The sequence below is a fragment of the Dromiciops gliroides genome, chromosome 1 (genome assembly GCF_019393635.1).
Source record: "Dromiciops gliroides isolate mDroGli1 chromosome 1, mDroGli1.pri, whole genome shotgun sequence".
Taxonomy (NCBI): domain Eukaryota; kingdom Metazoa; phylum Chordata; class Mammalia; order Microbiotheria; family Microbiotheriidae; genus Dromiciops; species Dromiciops gliroides.
In genome coordinates, this window is record NC_057861.1 from 384,954,842 (window position 1) to 384,978,621 (window position 23,780).

At 36.6% G+C, this 23,780-nt stretch overlaps 1 protein-coding gene across 1 annotated transcript in view; it reads right to left on the reverse strand.

Moving 5' to 3' along the window:
* Positions 1-23,780, reverse strand: part of PIGN (phosphatidylinositol glycan anchor biosynthesis class N) — a 207,271-nt gene that overhangs the window by 128,313 nt on the left and 55,178 nt on the right. Inside the window, exons 9-13 of the mRNA XM_043979114.1 lie at positions 23,641-23,757; positions 15,903-15,943; positions 6,273-6,332; positions 1,230-1,322; positions 277-332 (exon numbers count right to left, since the gene is read on the reverse strand). Coding sequence (XP_043835049.1) covers positions 277-332; positions 1,230-1,322; positions 6,273-6,332; positions 15,903-15,943; positions 23,641-23,757 — 367 coding nt within the window. The remainder of the gene's footprint in view (positions 1-276; positions 333-1,229; positions 1,323-6,272; positions 6,333-15,902; positions 15,944-23,640; positions 23,758-23,780) is intronic.

Sequence of the window (23,780 nt, forward strand, 5' to 3'; positions counted from 1 at the left end):
GAACATTTATAGCTTTGTCCTTAATCTTGCACTTTAGCAATTAGTAACAGTGGCTTAAACGAGTTCATGCAGCTTACAAGCTTACAAATATGAAGCAACTTACACTGGAAAACTTGGCTTACTGTCTTACAAAGAAATGAAAGGATAATTATTGTAATATTATTATAACATCGGGTAAATGGTTTCTTAGTAAACTATATTTTATTATGTCTATATCAATCAGGGTAAATAAAAGAAATATCTTTCTTCAGTAGGGAATAAAAATGAAACACTTACTTAAATGGTGTAAATAAAAATGGCAGGGTGACTTCCTTTTTCTGAGTCATTTTTATCTGAAAATCAAGTATGAAAAGTGATTAGATATAGTAAATGAGAAATACATTTCATCACTTTCATCTTTAAGTATAAAAGGGGATATAAAATAGTTCTTTAAAGTTTAAGCACTTCAGAAATTGACAGTAAATCAACAAGCAGCCATTAAGCACCTACTATGCACCTCCCTTTGCAATCTTCCCTGGCAAATTGGGCCACAATCATCCTTCCTTCCTGTGCAATCTTCACCTTTAATCTTCAATCTCTCCCTATCACTGGACTCATTCTCTGTTGTTTACAAATATGCCCATATCTCCCCATCCTTGAAAAAGAATGAGAAATGACTACTCCATCTTAGAATTTGGAATACATGAGAGAGGAAATCTGGGCACAGTCTGACAAGCACCCTAGATGTTAGGCAAGCAGATTTCTAAGGGCTCAGAGAGAGGATACAAAGGATCTTTTGAACTAAAATCCTAAAGGGATAGTCAGTACAGGAGGGATAGGAAGTTTTTTTTAGAAGGGATATATAAGAATGAAATTCTGAAGGTGAAGACAGAAAATTAGAGATTGCTGTCCTCTGCCCTGGTCAGACCATATCTGCAGTTCATGATGTCATGGATAGAGAGCTGGCCTTTAAAGCCAGGGAGACCTGAGTTCAAGTTACACTTCCATTATATAATGACTCTATGAGCCTGGGGAAATCAAATAACCTCTCAGTGGTCTAGGCCACACTATAAGATTTTAAATTACAGAGAAAGTGATGACTTGACTTAGTTTCCTCATTTGGGAGTTCTCCGTACCAGTGAAGTCAAAGGTGTCATCCCTATCCTAATAATCATTTAAAAGTAAACGTCCAAGTCTTACTTGTGTTTTCCTAGATGTGCTGTGTGTGTCCCCTTTCACATGTTGCTTACCTTAAACTGTTCAAGAATCTGTAATGCATTTGTGAGGATGCTCTCTGCTTTGAAAAGATCACTATTATTAAGATAATCCAGAGGCAGGATTCCCTGGAGACATTAAAGATTAGATATCAGTTAGCTTCAGATCATTCACATAAAAATAAATCCATGAGGTAAGCAATAGAATGAAGATGAATTACAATGAGCATAACAAATAAAGAAAGAATACTTGTTTCAAAAGGGTGACAAGACTTCTAATTATTCTTATAGACGAGACATAAGCATGGTAACCAAAGTATCATCATCTTCATTAGTGCTAATTAAAAAGACCCAGTCCTTACCCTGAAGAAGCTTATAATATGAAATAGATAATTCAGTTCCAAACAGGAGAAGGGAAAGAACTTCATAACACGAAAAAAAAATGAAGAAAAAGAGGTAGATATGGAATAAGAGGAAATGGGTTTGAATTTAGACTCTGCTACTTATTATGTTCATGACCTTTGGAAAATCATTTAACTTCTCTGTTCTCTCATCTGTAAAAATGAAGGGACTGGACTAGATGCCCTCTGAATATTTGTTTTGCAAAAAATAGTAACACATAAATATCACATGGTGAATGGGAGTGGAAGCCAGGGAAAGAGTACGACCACGTCAATTCTGGGTAGGAAGAAAAAATTGCGGAAATATTTTTAATGCTTTTTGAATGACTGAAGGGATGGATCATGACCTGGACTTGTCTATACTTCAGGCATGAAAAACGATATCAAATGGGAACAACAGACCAAGGTTCACCTAAATAGTTTAGAAGGAGGGGGAAGGAGGAAGGGGAAAGGGAAGGGAATAAGCATTTTAGACTGCTGACTATGTGCCAGGCACTGTGTCAACACTTTTTGAAGATATTATCCAATTAGATCCTTACAACAACTATGTGAGGTAGAAGCTGTTATTATCCCTGTCTTACAGTTGAGAAAACTCAAGCAAATAAAGTGTCTTGCCCAGAGTTACACAGCTAGTAAGTAACTGAGGCCTTCCCTGAACTTAACTTTTACCTGCTCCAGGCCCAGTGCTCTATCCACTCTGCCACCTAGTTGCTTCAAACACACTAGGAGTCTGTTCAAATCTGGCCTCAGACACTTGACACTTACTAGCTGTGTGACCCTGGGCAAGTCACTTAAGCGTCATTGCCCCGCAAAACAAAACAAAACAAACACACTAGGAATCAAGAAAAGTTTTGTAATCCAGCACAGCCTGTAAAAGGCCCAGAGTAAAGAACTTTAGTTCAGTTATAGAGAGCAATAATTTTTTTGGGGGGGAGGGCGGGGCAATGGGGGTTAAGTGACTTGTCCAGGGTCACATAGGTAGTAATCAAGTGTCTGAGGCCGGATTTGAACTCAGGTACTCCTGAATCCAGGGCCAGTGCTTTATCCACTGCACCACCTAGCTTCCCTGAGAGCAATAAATTTTTAAAAGACAAGGAAGAGAGCAGAGTGGCAGCTAGGGAAAATACCTTGGTTGCAGGAATCAAGACTGACTATAGGATAAATACGATAAATAGGGCAACAGGAAGAATACTGTAATAGTTATATGACGGATGAAGAGATTCTCATCACAATTTGGAAATATGATATAAATAAAAGCAACAATTTAACATTGAAGGTATCAGAAATCAGTGATGAAAGTGAAAGATAATTCCACGATTGCATTGGAGAGAAATATAATGGCAACAGAATCGAATGTAGTGGAGAACTTGTGGAGGCAGGGAGGAAGGAGAGGAAATCAGCTGAAGTCCTGTCTTCCTTTCCTTCCTCTCTTACCAATGGGAGGAATGTGAGTGTGATAGGAAAAGATAAATGTCATCCATTCAGATAAGCCTCTACTTTCCTGTAAGTACAATCACCTTGCATGGTTATAATGGCCTGGTTATAAAAGGTTTGCAACCCTGTGATATAAGAAAGTAGGTGAAAATGTATCAAAGTAAGAACTGTAGGAATTATTAGAGAAATAGGAAGGAAACTCAGTGACCTGAAGTCCAAAGTTGCAAAAAATAGTAGTGCAGAGCAGTTTGTGGACAAATAATAATAACAAGAAGAGTGAGTGAATCAAACAATTGGCATTAAGATGGCCACAAAAGTTTATTTGTAAATCATGAGGCCATAATAAAAAGAATGGTGACTTACAGTTCTCCCCTTTCACTACAAAGGGAAAAAGGAAACAGGTTTGAAATGCAACAGAAGGACTTAATATTCAATGCAAATGAAACATTTTTGAGAGAACTGCTAAGTATCTGGTTCTCCTTCCCCCCGGGTTTAAAAAAATGAAATCACTCCTGATGTCTCTAGCATGGTTCAAAAGTACTCCTACCTTGGGGCTGAACTGGCGACCTCAGGGCGACTATTCTGGCATTATCATTCTACAATATGATGGAATTTTTATACACTGTGGCAGCAGTCCTATTTCTATCTGGAACGAAGCTCTCATTTCTCATGTAACACTGTGTAGTATAAATAGGCATGAGAATTTATTAAGAGCCAAAGAGTCATGGAGCCTTTACTGGTGTTCCACTTTTTACATGAGCGCTCAGTGTTTCTTATTTAAATCACCTTCTCCTACAAGTATCCATGACGCTATTCTTAGATTAAGCTCCAAAAAACATGAAGAAAAATACGACTGTGATAGTTTCCAACAATGAAATGAACAGAGCATTCTCCTATCTATCTATCTATCTATCTATCTATCTATCTATCTATCTATCTATCTATCTGTCTGTCTGTCTGTCTGTCTGTCTGTCTGTCTGTCTGTCTATCTATCTACCTATCTATCCTGTTCTTTTTACTATATAAAGAATATAGCCAGTATTGAAGCATGTTAAACTTTTTCTTGAAAAAGTGCTGTAAACATGAAAAGAATAATTGCAAAACTGACACTGTAAAATGATTTAAAAATCAAAATGGGGAAAACAACATAATGTGGTCTGACTAGGTTGTGGTATGCAGCAATAAAAATCATCCTGGATATTGAGGCAGAGGACCTGGGTTCAAATCCTAGCTTTCCTACTTACTAGTGTGACCTTAAGCAAATTACCAATTTATTCTTGTCCTCAGTTTCCTCATCTGTAAAATGATAGAATTGGGTAGCCCAGGTGATCTCTCACTTCTCTTCAGGCTCTAAACCTGTGATCTTAAGATTCTAAAAGCCTAGGCCCTTGTGTTTGGATATTTAAACCTGATCCATGAACAGGTTAATTTTTTTATTTGTAGAATATCTGAATCCCTCATCTTTTGCTACCGATTGATAATACCTCCATCATGGAGTGTCAAGATTTCATGAAGAGGAGAACACAAAATGGCCAGTGGGTATGGTTAGAACTTAATGTTTAAAGGGACCAAATGAGAATTGTTAGTAGAGTTCAATCACCATTATTAGTACCCACCTCGATATCAAGAATGATAATTATAAGTTGACTGAATAATTCACCTTTCAACAAACTGTAAACTATGTTTCTTTTTTCTTAGAACCTAAGAAGTTCTGAAAACAAATCACATCCATGATTTAGTCAGGCTGGAATTCTGAGACAGAATTCTGCAAGTTCATTAGGAGAATGTATACATATGTGAAGAATTCAAAACTTTCTTCAAAAGTGAGATTTTTAAAACCCACAGAAATCATGTTCTGGCTCATTGCCATTATTTAGGGTATTTGAAGGAAGTAAATGTAAAAATAAATCAAAGAAATCAGAATCATTGACACTGAGATTTGCAAGTGACCCTCCAAAAGGTCATCTGACCCAACCTGACCCTGAACAAGAATCTGTTCTATAGCATGTCTGATTGGTAGGCATCTGGTCTTTGCTTGAAGAACCCTACTTGGACAAAACCCACTATTTCTAAAGGTAGTAATCCATTTTCAGGTGATTTTAATCCTTAGATTTTCTTTAAATCAGACTTAAATCTGACTTTTTGTGACTTCTGCCCACTGCTCCTAGTTCCATCTTTTGCAACTAAACAAAAGATAACTAATCCCTCTTCCATAGGACAGTCCTTCAAATGACTGAATACAGGTATCATATCCACCTTGCCTCCTCTTCTGCAGGTTAAATATGTTCAATTCTTTCAACCAGTCAGCATACAGTACGATCAGGAGGCACATACTGATTTCTCTTCTCTGGACACTCTCCATCTTGAGCTTAACAATCCATCAAAACCCAAAGAATATGATTAGTTTCTCTTCCATAGGACAGCCCTTCAAATATTTAAAGACAACTAGCATGTCGACTAAGGAGGCTACAGAACCTCAGTTATTTCAATTCACACTCATATGATATGACCTGGAAGGTAGTCCTGGTTGCAGCTTACTTAGGACCCCACTGGGGAGATGGGAATGAACAGAAGTTGTTCTGAAAATATCTAGGATCTTTAGGTAACTTCAGTGTGATGTGGTAGAAAAGAAATGTAATGCGATCTTGGGCTACCCTAAGAAAGGCACAGTGTCTAAGAATTAGGAACTGATATGATTGGATAATGATCAGTTGAAGGAATGAAAGATATTGAGCCTAGGAGTAGAGGGAAAACATGGGACCTGTCTTTCAATATTTGAAGTACTATTGCATGGTGCTCTATCCACTGCACCACCTAGCTGCCCCTTGATATATTTTTTAAAGTGAAGAGGTTTTTCAAAAGTTTTAATAAATATTTAGAGTTGGGTTATTCTTTAAAAACTAGCAAAAGTGGCTGGATTATACATTTTATTACTTCAGGACAAAAAGTCTTATATACGTGATATTAATTTGTGTCCTTTACTGAAAAGGAATTATATAATTTTAAAAGATGCTTGGCTTGGTACTCAGTGTTGTAGATAATGATGCTTGATGATTTTAAAATAATACAAATTTATGAAATACCTGAGATGCTACTGTCACAATATTTGTAATTGATAATTATGAACTATTCATCTTAGATATAAATTCCATTAAAAGAAATAAATGCACCTCAGTTTAAATTTTACCATATACTAATTTATTTTAAAGCTAAAGTTGATAGATAATAAAACTAAATTCCTTACCACAGAATTAAGGGGAAATGGAACTCCAATGAGGGAAGCCATCAATGGTGCTATGTCAGCCTAAAAACATAAAATGTTCATCAGTTAGGATATGACAAAATATTAACAAAGCTTATTAAATAATTTTGTGCATTAACTCCATTACATAAAGGTACTGTGATGTACTGGATGAAGAATGTTTCTCTTGGATTGAGGAAGACTGAGTTCAACATACTGGTTTTGTGGCCCTGGGTGAGTCACTTAAAGATTCAGTATCTCAAAAATATTTATAGCAGCTCTTTTTGTGGTAGCTAAGAACTGGAAATCAAAGAAATGCCCATCAGTTGTGGAATTGGCTAAACAAGCTGTAGTATATTGTAATGGAATACTATTGTATTATAAGAAATGATAAACAGGATGATTTCAGAAATGCCTGGAAAGACCTATAAGAACTGATATATAGTGTGAAGTGAACAGAACCAGAACATTGTGTACAGACAGCAATATTGTTTGTGAAGAACTGTGAATGACTTAACTATTCTCAGCAATACAATGATCTAAGACAATCCCAAAGAACTAATGATTAAGTATACTATCCACCTCCAAAGAAAGAACTGATATTGACTGAACATCGACTGCAGCATACTATTTTTCACTTGCTTTAGTTTTTTTTCTTTTATTTGAGTTCTCTTATACAAAATGACTAATATGGTAATGTTTTACATAACTGCACATGTACATCATATATCTGATTGCTTATCACCTCAGGGAGGAGGGAGGTGAGGGAGGAAAGGAAGAATAGAATTTGAAACTTAAAACTTTAAATAAAAATGTTTATTAAAAAAACAAAGACTTGTATCTCAGGCATCCAGACAAGTCTCTGAGATTAATATACAGATAAGTGGTTAGAGGAAGCTTCCCTACACCAATGCAATCATAAGTTTAGGCCAAAAACAAACCAAAAAATTCCCTCTATATTCAACCCAATAAAGCTACATTATGGAATTCAATTTGCTACTATTCTGATTAAGATCTCATGAAAGTGAAAGCCACATGAAATAAGAACCTCATCAAATTGCTAATTAGCTGAAAGTCAATGTTGAATTCTATAACAATTTCCTTTGTGACATATGGAGCAACCATGAGCTTGAGTGCCTCCATATTTAGACCGAAGATAATTATGTGGAAATAGATGTATCTGAGTGACAAATATAACTCGGAAGCGTATTTACTTAATTCCATATAATAATGAGTGGTTAACATATTTTACTCCAAAAGGACAGAGGTATTTTCCTACCTACTATATTAAAATAGTAGGATGCCCTGTTTAGTCTCCATCCCCTCATTCAAATTATCCACACCTGAACTTAGCACTAGAAAAGGGCAACTCACTTTCTGAAATCAGTCAAGGAAATAAATGCTGAATATGCCTCATTAGGTATGATATAAATATGAATTACTCGAATAACTCAGAAAGTTAAAAACAAGTCTCCAAAAGTACTACTTTGAGACTCCAGCACGGCCTAGGGATGTCCATAGTTTTGTATTTAATAAATGTTTTATTGATTTTAAAAAGCTGTCAACTTGTGTTACCTCATGTAACTATCTTTCTCCTCACACAAACTGCCACTCCCCCAGAACTGTATTACCCCTTATCTAAAGCAAAGCTTCTTAAACTGTGGGTCTTGACCCCATATGGAGTTATGTAACTGAATTTGGTGGTCACAAAAATTTGAAAACAATAAAAGGTTATGTATACCTATTTAATATAACTATATACCCAGGGTCATATAAAAATTTCTCAGGTGAAAAGGGATTGCAAGTGGAAAAAATTTAAGAAGCCTGTATCTACATTATTCTAATAGTCAATTGTCCTAAATCCAGTCCCTTTTTCTCTAATTTATACTTAATATAGCTTGGACAGCTAGGTGGCACAGTGGATAAAGCACCAACCGTGAAGTTAGGAGTACCTGAGTTCAAATCTCACTTCAGACACTTATTAGCTGTGTGACCCTGGGCGAGTCACTTAACCCCAATTGCCTTAAACATCTGGGGCCATCTCCAGTCATCCTGATATATATCTTGCCACTGGACCCAGATGGCTCTGGAGGAAAGAGTGAGGTTAGTGACCTTGCACAGCCCTCCCTCACTTAAATCCAATTCAGTGCAAGTCATGACATCACCACAATGTCATAGTCCTCTTCGAGAATGAAGGATAAACAATAACAACTTAACACAGCTGGCAAAATAATTTTCCTAAGGCAATAGGTATGATGTCTCACTTCTCAGTTCAGAAACCTTTAGTAGGTCCCTGTTGCCTCTAGGATAAAATATAAACTTCTCAACATGGCTTTTGAAGTCCTCTATCATCTGATTTCAACATCACATCTTATATAAACATAAAACTTTTATTTCATTTTACTCTCATTAATATACTCTAATCCTGGACAAACTAAACTACTAGGTATTTCCCAAACCGGGTATTCCATCTCACCATTTTGTCCCTTTGCACAGACTATGCCCAATGACTAGAATGTACACCCTTCTTGTTTCTACATCTCAAGCTCTCTCTTTATTCAATATTCAGCTTAGGTTTAGAATTAGGAAATAAAGGAGCACTAAGGCTTATAAATTACTTAGAATCTTTATAGCTGGTATGTCACAAACTCTTTAAGAAAATAGAGAGAAGGTTCTGGACCTATGAAGTAACAAATAGCATCATGAAAAAGAATGTATCTCAGCATACAGGAAATAATAATGTAAGATTCATTTAAAAATTGGCCGTCTTGAATGACTAATGCAGAAATATGTTTGATGTGGTTATACATATATAACCTATATCAGATTGTTTGCTGTCTTGGAGAGAGGGGAGGGAGAAAAATTTGGAACTAGAAATATTATAAAAACAAATGTTGAAAACTATCTCTATGGGGGCAGCTAGGTGACACAGTGGATAAAGCACTGGCTTTGGATTTCAGGAGGACCTGAGTTCAAATCCAGCCTCAGACACTTGACACTAGCTGTATGACCCTGGGTAAGTCACTTAATCTTCACTGCCCTGCCCCCCCTCCAAAAAAGGAAAACTATCTCTAACTGGAAAATAATAAAATACTTTAATGATAAAAAAATGAAATAAAATGAAAACAAATAAATAAGTATGAGGACAAATGATAAAAAAATGGCTGCCTTCTTGTAGACACAACATGAAGATGCTATAGCAAAAGTCAAAATCAACAACAAACAAAAGACAAAGATAAGAGAAAGACAAGACTTTTTTTTTTTTTTTAGTGAGGCAATTGGGGTTAAGTGACTTGCCTAGGGTCACACAGCTAGTAAGTGTTAAGTGTCTGAGGCCGGATTTGAACTCAGGTACTCCTGACTCTAGGGCTGGTGCTCCATCCACTGTGCCATCTAGCTGCCCCAAGACTTCTAATTAGAACAGCTCCACCATAACATAAAAGTAGGTTAGTAATAATGAAGATGGGAAGTGGATAAAGGAAAAAAAATCAACACAGACATTTGTTATTTATTACCAAAGTTTAATCAATGAAAAACATCGGAGAAGACCAAACACCTGGAAATCATTTTAGCCAGTAAACACTTGATTTTTCTACCAAGTAGAGAGACATGGAAACCTTGGTCAACACCAATTCAGAGTATGAGGATCATTTGCAAACATTATGAAGAATGATAGTGAAAAACCTGGCAATATGGCCTCTAAAGAGTGCTAGAAAAAAAGGGGGGGGGGCAGCTAGGTGGCACAGTGGATAGAGCACCGGCCCTGGAGTCAGGAGTATCTGAGTTCAAATCCAGCCTCAGACACTTAACACTTATTAGCTGTGTGACCATGGGCAAGTCACTTAACCCCAATTGCCTCACTAAAAAAAAAAAAAAAAAGAGTGCTAGAGAAGAAAAGAAGTCTACCACAAACTTGTCATGAGGCTTAATTAAGCTAGGTCATCCCTAAAATATTTGTGGATGAAACTAGAACAATATGCAGATGAAACATGGTATAAATCTGTCAGTACTTCTCTATCAAATTATTTTCATCATCAATGATAATGATACTACCACATGTGGAATCCAAAATTTAAGGGTCCTGTGTGCTCTATATGAGGGAGTAGAAATTGCACTCAAGAATACAAAGATACAATGGATCAAAACAAGGACACACAAAAGACATCATTGGTGGATATGAAGAAAGTTTTAAAGCAATGAGGAATTGATTTAAACATACCAGAAAGAGAAATCAAGCAATGAGAAAAAAATAAGTCAATCTTATTTTTAAATAGATCAAAAGAATATCAACAATATGTCTATTATCTCATCTCTATACAATATTTATGAATGTGCTGCCCACACAATGAGAATATCCTTGGTGAAAAGAAGAGAAGGGAAAAGATAGGCATTTGAAAAGTTTTCTACAGTAAATCACACATATGACTGACTAAAAGGCAGAGAGAGAATAAAACTTCACAGTGTTTATTTTTTGCTGATTATAAAAAAGCATGATTCCAACAGAAGTACAACCTTGAAGTCTCTCCTCTAATTAGCATCTCCCATGTATGTGAAAATATAACCTCCAACTGGGATCTTTCATGCATATTATGAAAAAATACAAGGTTCCTCGATAAATGCCACCATGGAATAATTTTGTTCAGTGATCCTCTGATTATAAATACCAGTCAAAATCTTCCACAAAAGAGACATGTTATGTTAGTGCCTGAGATTATCTCCAATTTATCCTGTATAGATCTCATTTGTGCCTCATTATTTGCATGTTGTCTACCTTATTAATAGACTATGAGGTCGTGGAGAGCAAAAACTATTTTTTACCTTTTTTTGTATCTCTGTTGCTTATCACAGTGCCTGCCACACAGCAGGTACTTAATAAAATCCTGTGGAAACATAACATCTACCTTCAACATCTGAAGGCTGTTGTGTCGACCAGGAATAGATTTCTTTCATTCCAACACAAAGGACAAAATGAGGAAGAAATGATAAGAACTACAAAGAGGTAGATTCAAGCATAGTGTAAGGAAAAACTTCCTAAAAATTAAAACTCTCCCAAAGTAGAGTGGGCTTCCTCAGAAGACCATATGAAAACTTGGTGATGTCACAGAGCATTTTCAGTCAGGTGTTTGTTGTACTAAAAATGGTCTGAGCCTTTACCTCCAATTCTGGGATTCTCTAGTCAAAACAGAAAGGAATTTTATATACATGTTGAGGTCCTCCAGAGACCCCCTTTTGCAGGTAACATTATGCTGGTTGTACCAAGAATACTCTAGAGCATTTTCAGTGAAATCCATTGAAACTAAAGAGACTGGCATAACAATCCAGTTTCCCAAACGGAAGAAGCTATATATCTGTTGTTTACACTATGATTTGCAGTTGGATGGGTAGCCCACTGAGTTAGTACACATACCCTGGATTCATGCAGTACTATGGATGGACAATGAGTTGGGCCCAACATTAAAAAAGAGCATGAAGTCAAGCCAGATTGTATCTGGGAAAATATGCATTGCTCTTAATGATCCCAAGATGCTCCCTCACATACAATCCCATATTTTAAATATCATTATTTTTCCTTTAAGCTCTCTTCTCCCAGCTGATTCCTATGTATCACAATCGCCCAAGATTATTTGAAATATGGAAAAGCAAAGATAATTTTAATAGCAGGTAAGACATAAAACATGTTTGTGATTGTCAAAGGTGTTTTGCTTGCATCAAAAAGGATTTTATCTCAAAGTCAAAATTGAAGAGAAATATCATATAGATGATGAAGTTCTCCAGAAGCTCTTTATTTGTAGATGCATTGATTTTATAAAAATATGAAAATTGGAATAGCTTTTATATAAAATCAATAATCTATAAAAGTCCTTCAGTCTAATTAGCCACATGGGAAAAAACAAGTGACTGAAGAATATAAACTATAATGTGAGTTGTATAAACAAGCCATAGAATTGGTCCCTCGGTATAAATACCTTAGACTCTTTATACGTGAAAGAACTGACTTTTAGGAAACTGCACGGAGCTTTTAATAATTTAAAGCTTCTCTTTGAAACAAAAGCCTGTGAATATCCTTCCTGTGATGCTATATGTCTGTGAATCATGGAACAGCATAGTATTTTAAAAATTAAAATTGTCTTGCCATCCAAAAGATGATGGAAAGATGTATGATAGGTGTAAATAGGCTGCAACATATTAATGATGAAGAACTCTGGAGAAGTGGCATAAGAGATAATCAAAAAGACGTTATGACCAGAAATTAAGGTGGATCAATTAAGTAGCAAGACTGAGAGATAATTAATAAACAGCTCCTTGATGACCACAAACTATCAAAAGAGCTACAGGAAAATCCCAAGATGAAAGGTGGCCCCTTGTAGAAGACCACATCTACGTTAGAGTGGAAAGAGCAATGGATTTGTGGTCAAAGGACCTCGGTTCAAATCCTACGTGTGCCTCTTACCTCTGTCACCTTGGGCAAGTCATTTCACACATCTCCACCTCAGTTTACTCCTCTATGGAATTAGGCAGCTGGACTATATGACTTTAAGGTCCTTTATAACTCTAAAGCTATCATCCTATGATCCTGGAATCCTGGGATACTGGCAAGAGTTGCATGATTTTTATTAAAAGATTGTTGATGGGTTGTCCTTTGCCCCATCTGTTGGGATACTTATAAAGATGAGATTGCAGATACTCCAAAGTGTCAAAATATCCATTCCTATAGTAAGTAATAATTCTACCTGGCTGTGAAGCATGGAACAATACAATCTCCAAAGAATTGCAATTATGGATAAATGAAATAGAACAAAGAGAGAAATGGTAGATATAAGTAGATGGTTAGCATGTTACAAACAATGACCTGCATGGAAGAAGTGTTGTAAAAGATATGAAGCTATTAAGCCTTATTCAAAAAAAAAAAAGAAAAGTAAAAACAAACAAACAAATAATTATAACTTAATAACTAGTATCAGTTTACAAATCTACCTAAAATATTTTTATTGCTCAGAGCAATCATTTGAAGCATATGTATAGTATGATCAATTATATTTATGATAAAAAAATATTTGATGCTTGCATAGGAGGAGTCTAAGAGCCAATTTAAAATCAGACTAGCCCATTTTCTGTGTTATACTAAATCCCCAAACTCAAAAGTCAAAACATAAAGCAAAAATGTGCTCGCAAAAGGCAACATGACAAACAGAACAAGAAGAAAAAACCCAACAGACTAAGCTAAAACATTTAAAAAAAAAAAAAAGATTAAGATGGGGGACAGCTAGGTGGCACAGTAGATAAAGCATTGGCCCTGGATTCAGGAGGACCTGAGTTCAAATCTGACCTCAGACACGACACTTACTAGATATGTGACCCTGGACAAGTCATTTAACCCTCACTGACCCACAAAAAACAAAAACAAAAACAATTTAATTAAAAAAAAACAGATTAAGATGGTAGCCATCCTTAGGCATATAACACAGCTAGAAAAGTCAAAAAGAGATGCGTTTATGGCATGACAAAACTTATTAAGTGTAATTCTGCTTAACCAAGAAGCAAAACAAAACTCACTCATAAAGTATCTCCTGCTCCAGTTATAGCCACAATGGCAGCAGCAATAGTTACAGGAATCCCATCAATACCAACATGGCTCAGGGAGTGTTAGGGGTGAACTCTTCTCTGCCAGCACTAGATTCCAAGTGAATTGGAGCATATGTGCCAACCATGTCCTGAGAAACATGGTATTTGTTTTTACTACCCTGAAAATTCCTAGGTCAGGTTTTTCCTAAACTGTCAAAGTCCTGTGCAGATTCAGTAGCATCTCCAACTCTGGTTATCGCACTCTTAGAATTTACTGTAATGTTGGCAAGACTGGAGTTACAAATTTTATAAACTTAAAATAATGAGCAAATTTAAGCCAAAGAAGACACTTTTGCAAATTTATAATTTAATTGTACTTGTGTAAATTGGGGAAGAGGTTACTTGTACCTTACAGAAACTAAGTTCCTTGAGGAAAAGGAATATTACTTTGTATCCCCAGTGCCTAGCATAGTATCTAACATGGTCACTTAACAAATGCTGATTGACTGATTGATTGACAAAGAATAACATACTCTGTCAACATGGTAAAGAAATGCAATTAATAAGGCTGTCTTCTTTAATTGAAAGTTCCCTAAGATATAAAATCATGGACTGACATGATAGAGGAAAAGGCTCCTAACAGCTACTGTACATAGATGCATACCTTCAAAAAATGGGAAAAGATAACCATTACATTTGTTCTAATCCTTTTCCTCTTGTATTTGACTTGTGTTTAACATTCATCTATGAGAATGTCAAGTTTACAATTCAAGAGAAAAATAAGTAAAATTCTAGCTTTATCCAAAATGAACTGAGAAATGATCAAGTTACGTCACTTAACACAGAATTACAGATTCAGGGCTGAAAGGGATGTTAGAGATAATCTAGTCTAACACTCTCCTTTTATGGATGAGGCCCAGAGAGTTTAAATGATTTACCCAAGTAAATTCATACAGGTAGTTAAGAGGCAAAACCTAGATTCTAGCACAAGTCCTTTGACTCCAAATTCAGCACTTTCTACTATATCATGCTCTTATCTAAAATTCCTGCAAAGTATTGCTTTCATCCTAGAATAAGAATTGTTTTATAGTGCATGCATTTTTAGCATGCAAAAATAAGTCATTTTCAACAACTTTCAGAAAGTTTAATAGGAAAGTGCCTTGATATATCTTTAATTTATAGGAAAATAAAGACATAAAGACATTAATTTTTTAAAAAGAAGTTAGTATATATGCAAACCAAAGAGACTGATGCTTAAATAATCATTTACTCCATGATTAGAATGATCTAGTGACTATGTAATCCTACAGACAAATAATAATTCAATATTTTTTCTTAAAACAATTTCCATAGCAAGGTGGCAGGATGTAAAAAAGCACAGGATATAATGGCAGCAAAACAATTTTTGGAGAAGAAAACAATAGAATAGATTACAAAACATAAAGAGGCCATTAAGGTACTATAATTAGAATCACATGCACAGGTGCAATGCACACATACAAAAACACACACACATTATGCTTTCTCTCATATACATAAATAGTATGCTTTTAGTTGGTAGTTTTTTCTTTTCCTGAGGAGAGATTTGGGTTGAATCATCCACAGTAATTTGCCTAGCTCCCCATCTGACCAATTATATTTCTAAGGCAGCCGCAAGAGAGTTTACAGGAACAATCAGTGGCCACAGAATAAAGCAAATCTAAATGGCTAATACAGTAATAAAAACCATAGCAAACTAAGTGAGCTGTCCAGTACAGATAATAAATATAAATAAATATGGATTTATATAATAATTTCCCTATTATTCAAACATGACTCAAGATGAGGTTTTGCTATTAGGTACATTTAGAAAAGTTATATTATAGAGAAAGACATTTATTTGGACCAAAATATAGACCTTCCATTTCCACATTAACTATTTCATTGACTTCTATGGCAATTTTACTTACTGTTTAAGCAAAAAGAAAAAGCCATTTCTTATCATATTGCTTCTTAGAATCCATCTAAGTTTATTGTCTATTAAAAGGTGAAAGGGAAGAAATTAGTGATCATTTGATATGCATTTGATACCTGATTGACATCTTGCCTCTTCCAGTTCTCCAGCTGCCATTCTGAAAGATACGATAGGATAAAAATAGCAAGAACATTTTAAAAGAATAATATATGATTTCCAATAAACTAACAATATTTAATGGAAAGGGGCAGCTAGATGGCACAATGGGTAGAGTTCTGGGCCTGGAATCAGGAAAGACTCTTCTTCTTGAGTTCAGATCTCGCCTCAGACACTGTGTGACCGTGGGCAAGTCACAGTTTACCTCAGTTTCCTTATCATAAAATGAGCTGGAGAAGGAAATGGCAAATGACTCCAGTATCTTTAACAAGACCCCCCCCCCCCAAGGGAGTCACAAAGAGTCAACATGACAAAAACGACTGCACAAACAAAATTAATGGAAAACATCCAGGGCTAACTTTTCAGTTGGTGAATCTTTTCTATAATCCAGGTTGGAATATAGAAACTCCCCCTTTCCCCATCTCATCCTGTCCTTCCTCTACCAATATTCAACTTTGCAGTGTAGCCCAAATTCCTACTGTCTAACCTCAACTGGATCCTCATTGCTACTAGATAAGTAAGCTTTTTATTTAGTCAAAAGGAACTCTTTACAGAGGCTATTCCAAATCTCTTTGGACAACATTCCTCTATTTTAAGACTGGAACATTGGTCATGCTCTTTTTCATCTACCTTTCTCGATATTTCAAAACTTTACTCCTTCACTTGTTTGCTTTTGTCTCAGAGAATGAGCTGGTCCTTCCTGTCAAGGCTAACCCCACTCCACAGTGTCCTGGATCTGACCTCCTCCTATTTCCTTCAGAAGGCTGCCTCATTAATCTCATTGCATCTTTAAATTCTTTTGGTTTCTTTCCCTACTCATTCCTTCCCTAAAAACAAGTTTGTATTTCCCGTCCTTAAAGTTTTCCTGTATCCTAACAAAGCCTCCAAACACTGTCCTGTATCTATCCCCTCACCCTAGACACTGAATTGATTGCTAGTGATTTTGTTTCCAAAGTACCTCCTATATAGTTTTGTCTGTATTCAGAATTCCATCATCATCCTGGTTCACATCCTTATTATCTCTCACCTGAAGTATTACAATAACATTCCAACTGGACTTTCTCTCTCTCTCTCTCTCTCTCTCTCTCTCTCTCTCTCTCTCTCTCTCTCTCTCTCTCTCTCTCTCCTTCAAAGTGTATCTATCACACAGCAGCCCCAGTAATCTTCCTTATGCATTCTATATCACTTTCTAAGTAGGTTCCCAGTTGCCTATAGGATAAAATACTAACTATGTAACTTGGCCCTATAGAGTTTCACTATGAGCTACCTTTCTGGTGTCATTTCATTTCACTTTTTGTCATGTTCTCTTCTGCAACTAAACTGGAATACTCGTTCCCAGAACAGCAGAGGAGTACAAAACTTGAAAACATCTCCTTTGAATTGATCACTTCATCTTCTCCTTTATCTTTCTAGGTTCTTATTGCTTGCAGGGATTGAATCATTTTTCTTTGTATTAGGTGATTCATAAATGTTTGCATAATGAATGAATAAAACAAAGAGATGTGAAATATATAGATATAGGTATCTATGTATGTATACATTTACTCTTATAAAAGTAGAAATGTAACTCAACTCGTCTTCTAGTAGCAGCTACTTTTTCATATTTGTTCTCAAAGAGCTTTTTTTGTGGTTGTGGTTGTTATTCACTTTCAAATAAATATTTTAATATGTAAATAGTGAAAAAGACAAGAAATGGAGAAAAGTATGTACATAAAAGGATCATAGGAAAGCATCAATAGCAGCTGCCAAAAACAAAACAAAACAAAAAAAACTTAGGGTAACGTTGGTACTCCGTAAAATTACTGAATCTATGGAGAGAGAGCACAATGTTAACCTTGACCTTCAAGACAATCTCATAGATACACTCTGTACTCCATATGCTTGATTCTACGGTAGTTTTATTTCTTATTTTATTTTACTTGCTTAGAGTTATCTGCAGATAATATACTATCTCAATGCACAATTCACATAACCACTTATCTCTCTAATGGTCTTCAAATAATATTTTAGGTTAATATTACAGAAAACTTCATTCTTCAACTCCCATATATCTAAACTTGGAATTCATAATAAAAGCCACCCAAAGAGGTAACTATAGTAAGAGAAGTATTTCCAAGTTTAAGAATTTAGCCTCTAGACTGAAATAGGAATTGAGATCTAACATCCTTTGAGCTCAGAAATTTCCTTTAAGGTTGAGAATATCTTCATGAAAAACATCCTTTTTTCAAGTATCTCAAGAATATTGGGTGCAGATCATGAAAAGTACCCCAAAAGCTAAACACTTTGTGATAATGTGAAGAATATTCAAACTATAGCAGGTTTATTTAAATATTTTTAGTCATAACAAAAATGCATATTTGAGTCATCTGATGAATAAAGAATGCTTATTCCCATTTCTATAATTATTCTTTAAAAGGTCAGAAATTAAAGAAAATGTGTGATAATCCTTAATATACATTATGACATTAGACAGAGAATTGGCCTCAAAGACAGGAAAACCTGGGTTCAAGTTTCTCCTATGATACCCTGGGAAATTCATTTCAATTCTTAGTACTCCAGGCAACTTCCTAAGACTAAAAGTTGCTATTCTTCATTAGTAAAGGGAACTTCCTAGACCAATGAAAGCATAAGTTAGGAGAAAAAGATCTCTACAAAAGCACTGTCTGGTCAAAGTTCTTCCAGCATTCATTCATTCAAGAAATATTTACTGAGTACCAAAAATGTCCACTGCACAATTCTGAGTGCCATCTCCTTTACTAACTCATTATCCATATTACAACCCCTAACAGTGGGCATTTATTCCCCAAAGCTCTGAACTGGGTCCTCTTCTCTTCAATCTCTGTATTCTCCAGGGTTGTAATATAGCACTTTCAACTGATAATCAGACATTTCAAACTAGATGTCTCAAACTCAACATATCCTAAAAACAGAACTCATCATCTCCCCTTCCACAACCTGCCCTACTTCCAGACTTCCCTATATTTTTATCGAACATCACGATACTTCCAGTCTCCCAAGTTCTGGAAGTTGTCACTATCTTTGACCCCTCAGTCCCCAATTCAACCAGTTGGCAAATCTTTTCGGTTCCATACCCACATCTCTTTCATACATCCCTGTATGGCCAACACCACAGTTTGGACCCTCATCATATGACTTGCCTAGACTACTGCAATCGTCTCCTAATCAGTTTCCCTGCCACAAATCTTTCTTCTCTTAAACTCAATATGTCCAAAATTGAACTCTTTACATTTCTCCCTAAGCCATTTCCACCTCCTACCTTCTCTGTTACTGCTAAGGGCAACATCTTTCTCCTAGTCCCTGAGGCTCCCAACCTAGGAGTCATCCTGAACTCCTCACTATCTCTCACCCCCTTCTCCAATGTGTTGGTCTGTCAATTTCACCTTTTCAATATCTCTTCATGAATACATCCCCTTCTCTCTTTTGACACTGCCACCACTCTAGTGCAGGCCCTCTTCATTTTACAGTTTGATTACTGAAATAGCCTGCTGGTGGGTCTGCCTGCCTAGTGTCTCTCCAGTCCCAATCCATCCTCCATTCAGCCATCAAAGTGATCTTCCCAGAGTCCCAGTCTGATCATGTCACCGCATGCTCCCCATACTCAATTAACTCTAGTGGCTCCCTTCAGCCTCCAGAGGCAAATATAAAATCTTCTGTTGGCATTCAAAGACCTTTCTAATTTCCTAACTTTTCAGTCTCCTTATACCTTACTTCCTGTCAAATACTCTTTGAGCCAGGGACATTGGCATCCTGGTTGTTCCACAAATAAGACACTCCATCTTTTGGCTCTAGGGATTTTCTACGGCTGCCCCCCATGCCTGAAATATTCTACTTCCTCATCCCTGCCAACTGACCTTGCTGGCTTCCTTTAAGTCACAATGAAAATCTTATCTTCTAAGGAAAGACTGTCCTAACTGCTTTTAATTCTACTGTCTTCTCTCTCTTAATTATTTCCTATTTAATCTCTGTATATCTTGTTTTTACATATTTGTACATAGGTAGCTAAGTGGCACAATGGATAGAATGCTAGGCTTGGAGTCAGGAAGACTCATCTTCCTCAATTCGAAGCTGGACTCAGACACTTACTAGCTGTGTGACCCTGTGCAAGTGATTTAACCCTCTTGGCCTCAGTTTCCCCGGGGTATAAAATGAGCTGGAGAAGGAAATGGCAAACCACTCCAGTATCTCTGCCAAGAAAACCCAAAATGGGATCATGAAGAGTTGGGAGAAGACTGAAAAACTCAACAACAACATATTTGTTTGCTTGTTGTACCTCCTGTTGTGAGCTCCTTGAGGGAAGGGACTGCCCTTTGCCTCTTTTTGTATCTCCAGCTTTTAACACAGCGTCTTTTTGTATCTCCAGCCTACTATGTAGGCTCTTCATAAATGTTTACTGACTGACTTACTCTCTCCAGTCCTTCCTGCACTCGGCTGCCAAAATGATTCTCTAAAGTTCAGGGCTGCCCATGTTATACTCCTACTCAAAAATTTAGACTGCATCCCCATTACCTCTAGGGTAAGATATAGGAATCCTGGTATCTTTTCTGCCTTGTGTGTGTGACCTTGGGCAAATTACTTGGGCCTTTCTTGGCCTCTGTTTTCTCACTGATAAAATGACTGGTTGTATCGAGATGATCTCAAAGATTCCTTCTCCCTCTAAAATTCTATAGGTTATGCCATTATGTACATAAAAAATATAATATACAACAGGATATATGAGTATACAAAAATCAATAAGAGTTCAGGGGGAAAGAGTTTGCTTTTCCCAGGCAAGAAGGGGTAAGTAACCTTTAAAATAGGCTTTGAATCTAGAAGGTAGAAATGGGGACTAGGGATGCCAAGCATCCTTGATGTTAAGACATCAGGCAGGGCAGCTAGGTGGAGCAGTGGATAGAGTACCAGCCCTGGATTCAGGAGGACCTGAGTTCAAATCCAGCCTCAGACACTTGACACTTACTAGCTGTGTGACCCTGGGCAAATCACTTAATCCCAAATGCCTCCCAAAAAAAAAAAAAAAAGACATCAGGCAACAGTTTTGAATGCATCATCCTTCCCATTAGCCACTAGAACTACATAGAGATCTTGTGACAAATAATAATTTTCATTGAAAAGATTAAATATAATGAAAAATTCTAAAATTTTATCTATTTCTGAATTAATTGGTCATGGTCCAAGAAATCATCTATTATTTTGTCTTCCTGCTCTTTTTGAAAATTCATTATGAACATTCATAGTTTGTTTATTTCAAATGACATTCCCCTACTCAAAAGTATCAACTAGCTTCCCATTACTTCTCTAGTCAAATACACTCATTAACAATTAAAAAACAATACAGAGAAGTGTATGTGCCAAATTAGAAAGCAGTATTGTCATGGGAATTTAAAAGAAGACAAGATCACTGTTGGTTATATCCATGAGGGAAGGTATCATTAAAAGAATTGGGATTTAGCCTTGGCCTTCAAAGATGGGTTGGATTGGAATAGGTGGCATAGTGGATAGAGCACTGGGCCTGGAGTAAGGAAGATTCATCTTCCTGAGTTCAAATCTGGCCTGAGACACTTACTAGCTCTGTGACACTGAGCAAGTCACTTAACCTTGTTTGACTCAGTTTCCTCATCTATAAAATAAGCTGGAGAAGGAACTGGCAGACCACTCCAGTACCTCTGCCAAGAAAACTCCAAATGGGGTCAAGGAGAGTAAGACACAACTAAAATGAGTAAACAAAAAAGGAATGTCTCTCCAATTCCCTTGGGTAGCCAAAGCACAGAGTTCTCATTAAGGAGTAATGGGAAATAAGGTTGAGATGATGGATTGGGGATAGATAATTGAACACTGGCTAAGAAGTTTACATTTTGATCTAAAGCAACTTAAACTCACTGAAGGCTTTTGAGCAAGGAAATTATTTATGGAAAGTAGTGTTTTAGAAAGAGTAATCAAGGGGCAGCTAGGTGGCGCAGTGGATAGAGCACTGGCCCTGGATTCAGGAGGACATGAGTTCAAATCCGGCCTCAGACACTTGACCCTTACTAGCTGTGTGACCCTCGGCAAGTCACTTAACCCCAATTGCCTCACCCCCCCCCAAAAAAAAAAAGAAAGAAAGAAAGAGTAATCAATTGAACTGAACAATCCAATGGTGTGTGTACTTTGAAACAGAAGACTTTAAAATCAGGTCATTTGATACTGAAGAGATAAAGAAAATCTAAGATAAAACAAATGTTTTTATTAAAGACATCAAAGGAGAGAGAAAAAAATAAAGACATCAAAGGAAAGAAAAAATATTAACTAGTGAAATATTTTTGTTTGTTTTTATTTTGAATTCAACTTTTTTTTTTTTTTTTGGGGGGGGGGAGGTAGAATGAGGGTTAAATGACTTGCCCAGGGTCACATAGCTAGTAAGTGTCAAGTTTCTGAGGCCAAATTTGAACTCAGGTCCTCCTGAATCCAGAGCCAGTGCTTTATCCACTGTGCCACCTAGCTGCCTCCAAATTCAACTTTTAACAAGGAATTTCAGAAAAACTTTAGGCTGGGGTATAAAATAAAACCAAAAGCTGAATTTTGGCCTCTTCCCCTCTCATTAAAGGAAACTGGTCTCTGTCAGAAGAGACTACCTTCCTTTTGTACTCATTCTCTCCTGCTCCCACCTTCCACCCCATGGCTGTGTCATTTGAGTATTAATTTTTATTTGTAATATTCCTTTCTCTGTTTAAAATCTGTGCTTCTTAGTTTTACCTGACATAGAAAAACCATTTTCAGAAGCTGGATAAGGAACATGGTCACGTACCAGTCCTTCAAGAGCCTGGTCTGGGATACTCCATTTATCCCATAAACACAAGATAAACTGAGCTGGTTCTTGCTAATCAACTGCCAAGAACCATTCATGTGACCCTGGTCCCTTCATTAGAGTTTAGGGTGGCCTGGCTCATGAAGGAGAAATAAAGCCAGAGAGATTCTGATCCAAGAAGGTTTTGCTTACCCGATATACTAGGGGCCACTGAATCTCATGACCAACCCTTATTCCTTAGCTGACCCCCCCCCCCCGACCACCACCACCACAATGAAGTAAGGATGAGGGGCTGAGGATTCTTAGCCCACCTCCTCATTAAGTATCCACGAATTAGGATTGCCTCTTTCTTGTCAGAGGATGTTCCAATAATGTGCTGTCAGGGAGACAGATGGTCATTTAAGGTGGCTCAGAGATTCCCTTTTCATCTTCAGATTATTGAAAGAAACTAATGACAATCAATTTGTTGATTATTGACCAGCCTAATTAATAAAATTATTTTTAATACTTGGATTCTGTCTCTCAGAATTTCATGTGCCACATTACATAATGAATCAAGGAATATAAACAATATAGAAGTAACTAATGGAAATGGTTATTGAGCATTTAAGTTAAAATGGGGCATTTGCAACTACAACTCAAATGAAAATATTATCCGTTAAACCTAAATTTTGTTAAGTTTTATTTTAAAATCATTCTTTTTAAAAATTTGCTAATGGGGCAGCTAGGTGGCGCAGTGGATAGAGCACCGGCCCTAGAATCAGGAGTACCTGAGTTCAAATCTGGCCTCAGACACTAGCTGTGTGACCTTGGGCAAGTCACTTAACCCCAATTGCCTCACTAAAACAAAACAAAACAAAACAAAAAAATTTGCTAAGGATGTATTTTTATTTTCATACCTTTCAAAAATTCATCATCAAAGAGCTGGGTTGATACCTGCTGTGGATAACGGATTCCAGCTCCCCAAGAGATCAAAGGTGTTAAAGTCTCTGAGGCATGACCAGCACCATGGGATCCTAGGAAGATTAAAAGGCAGAAT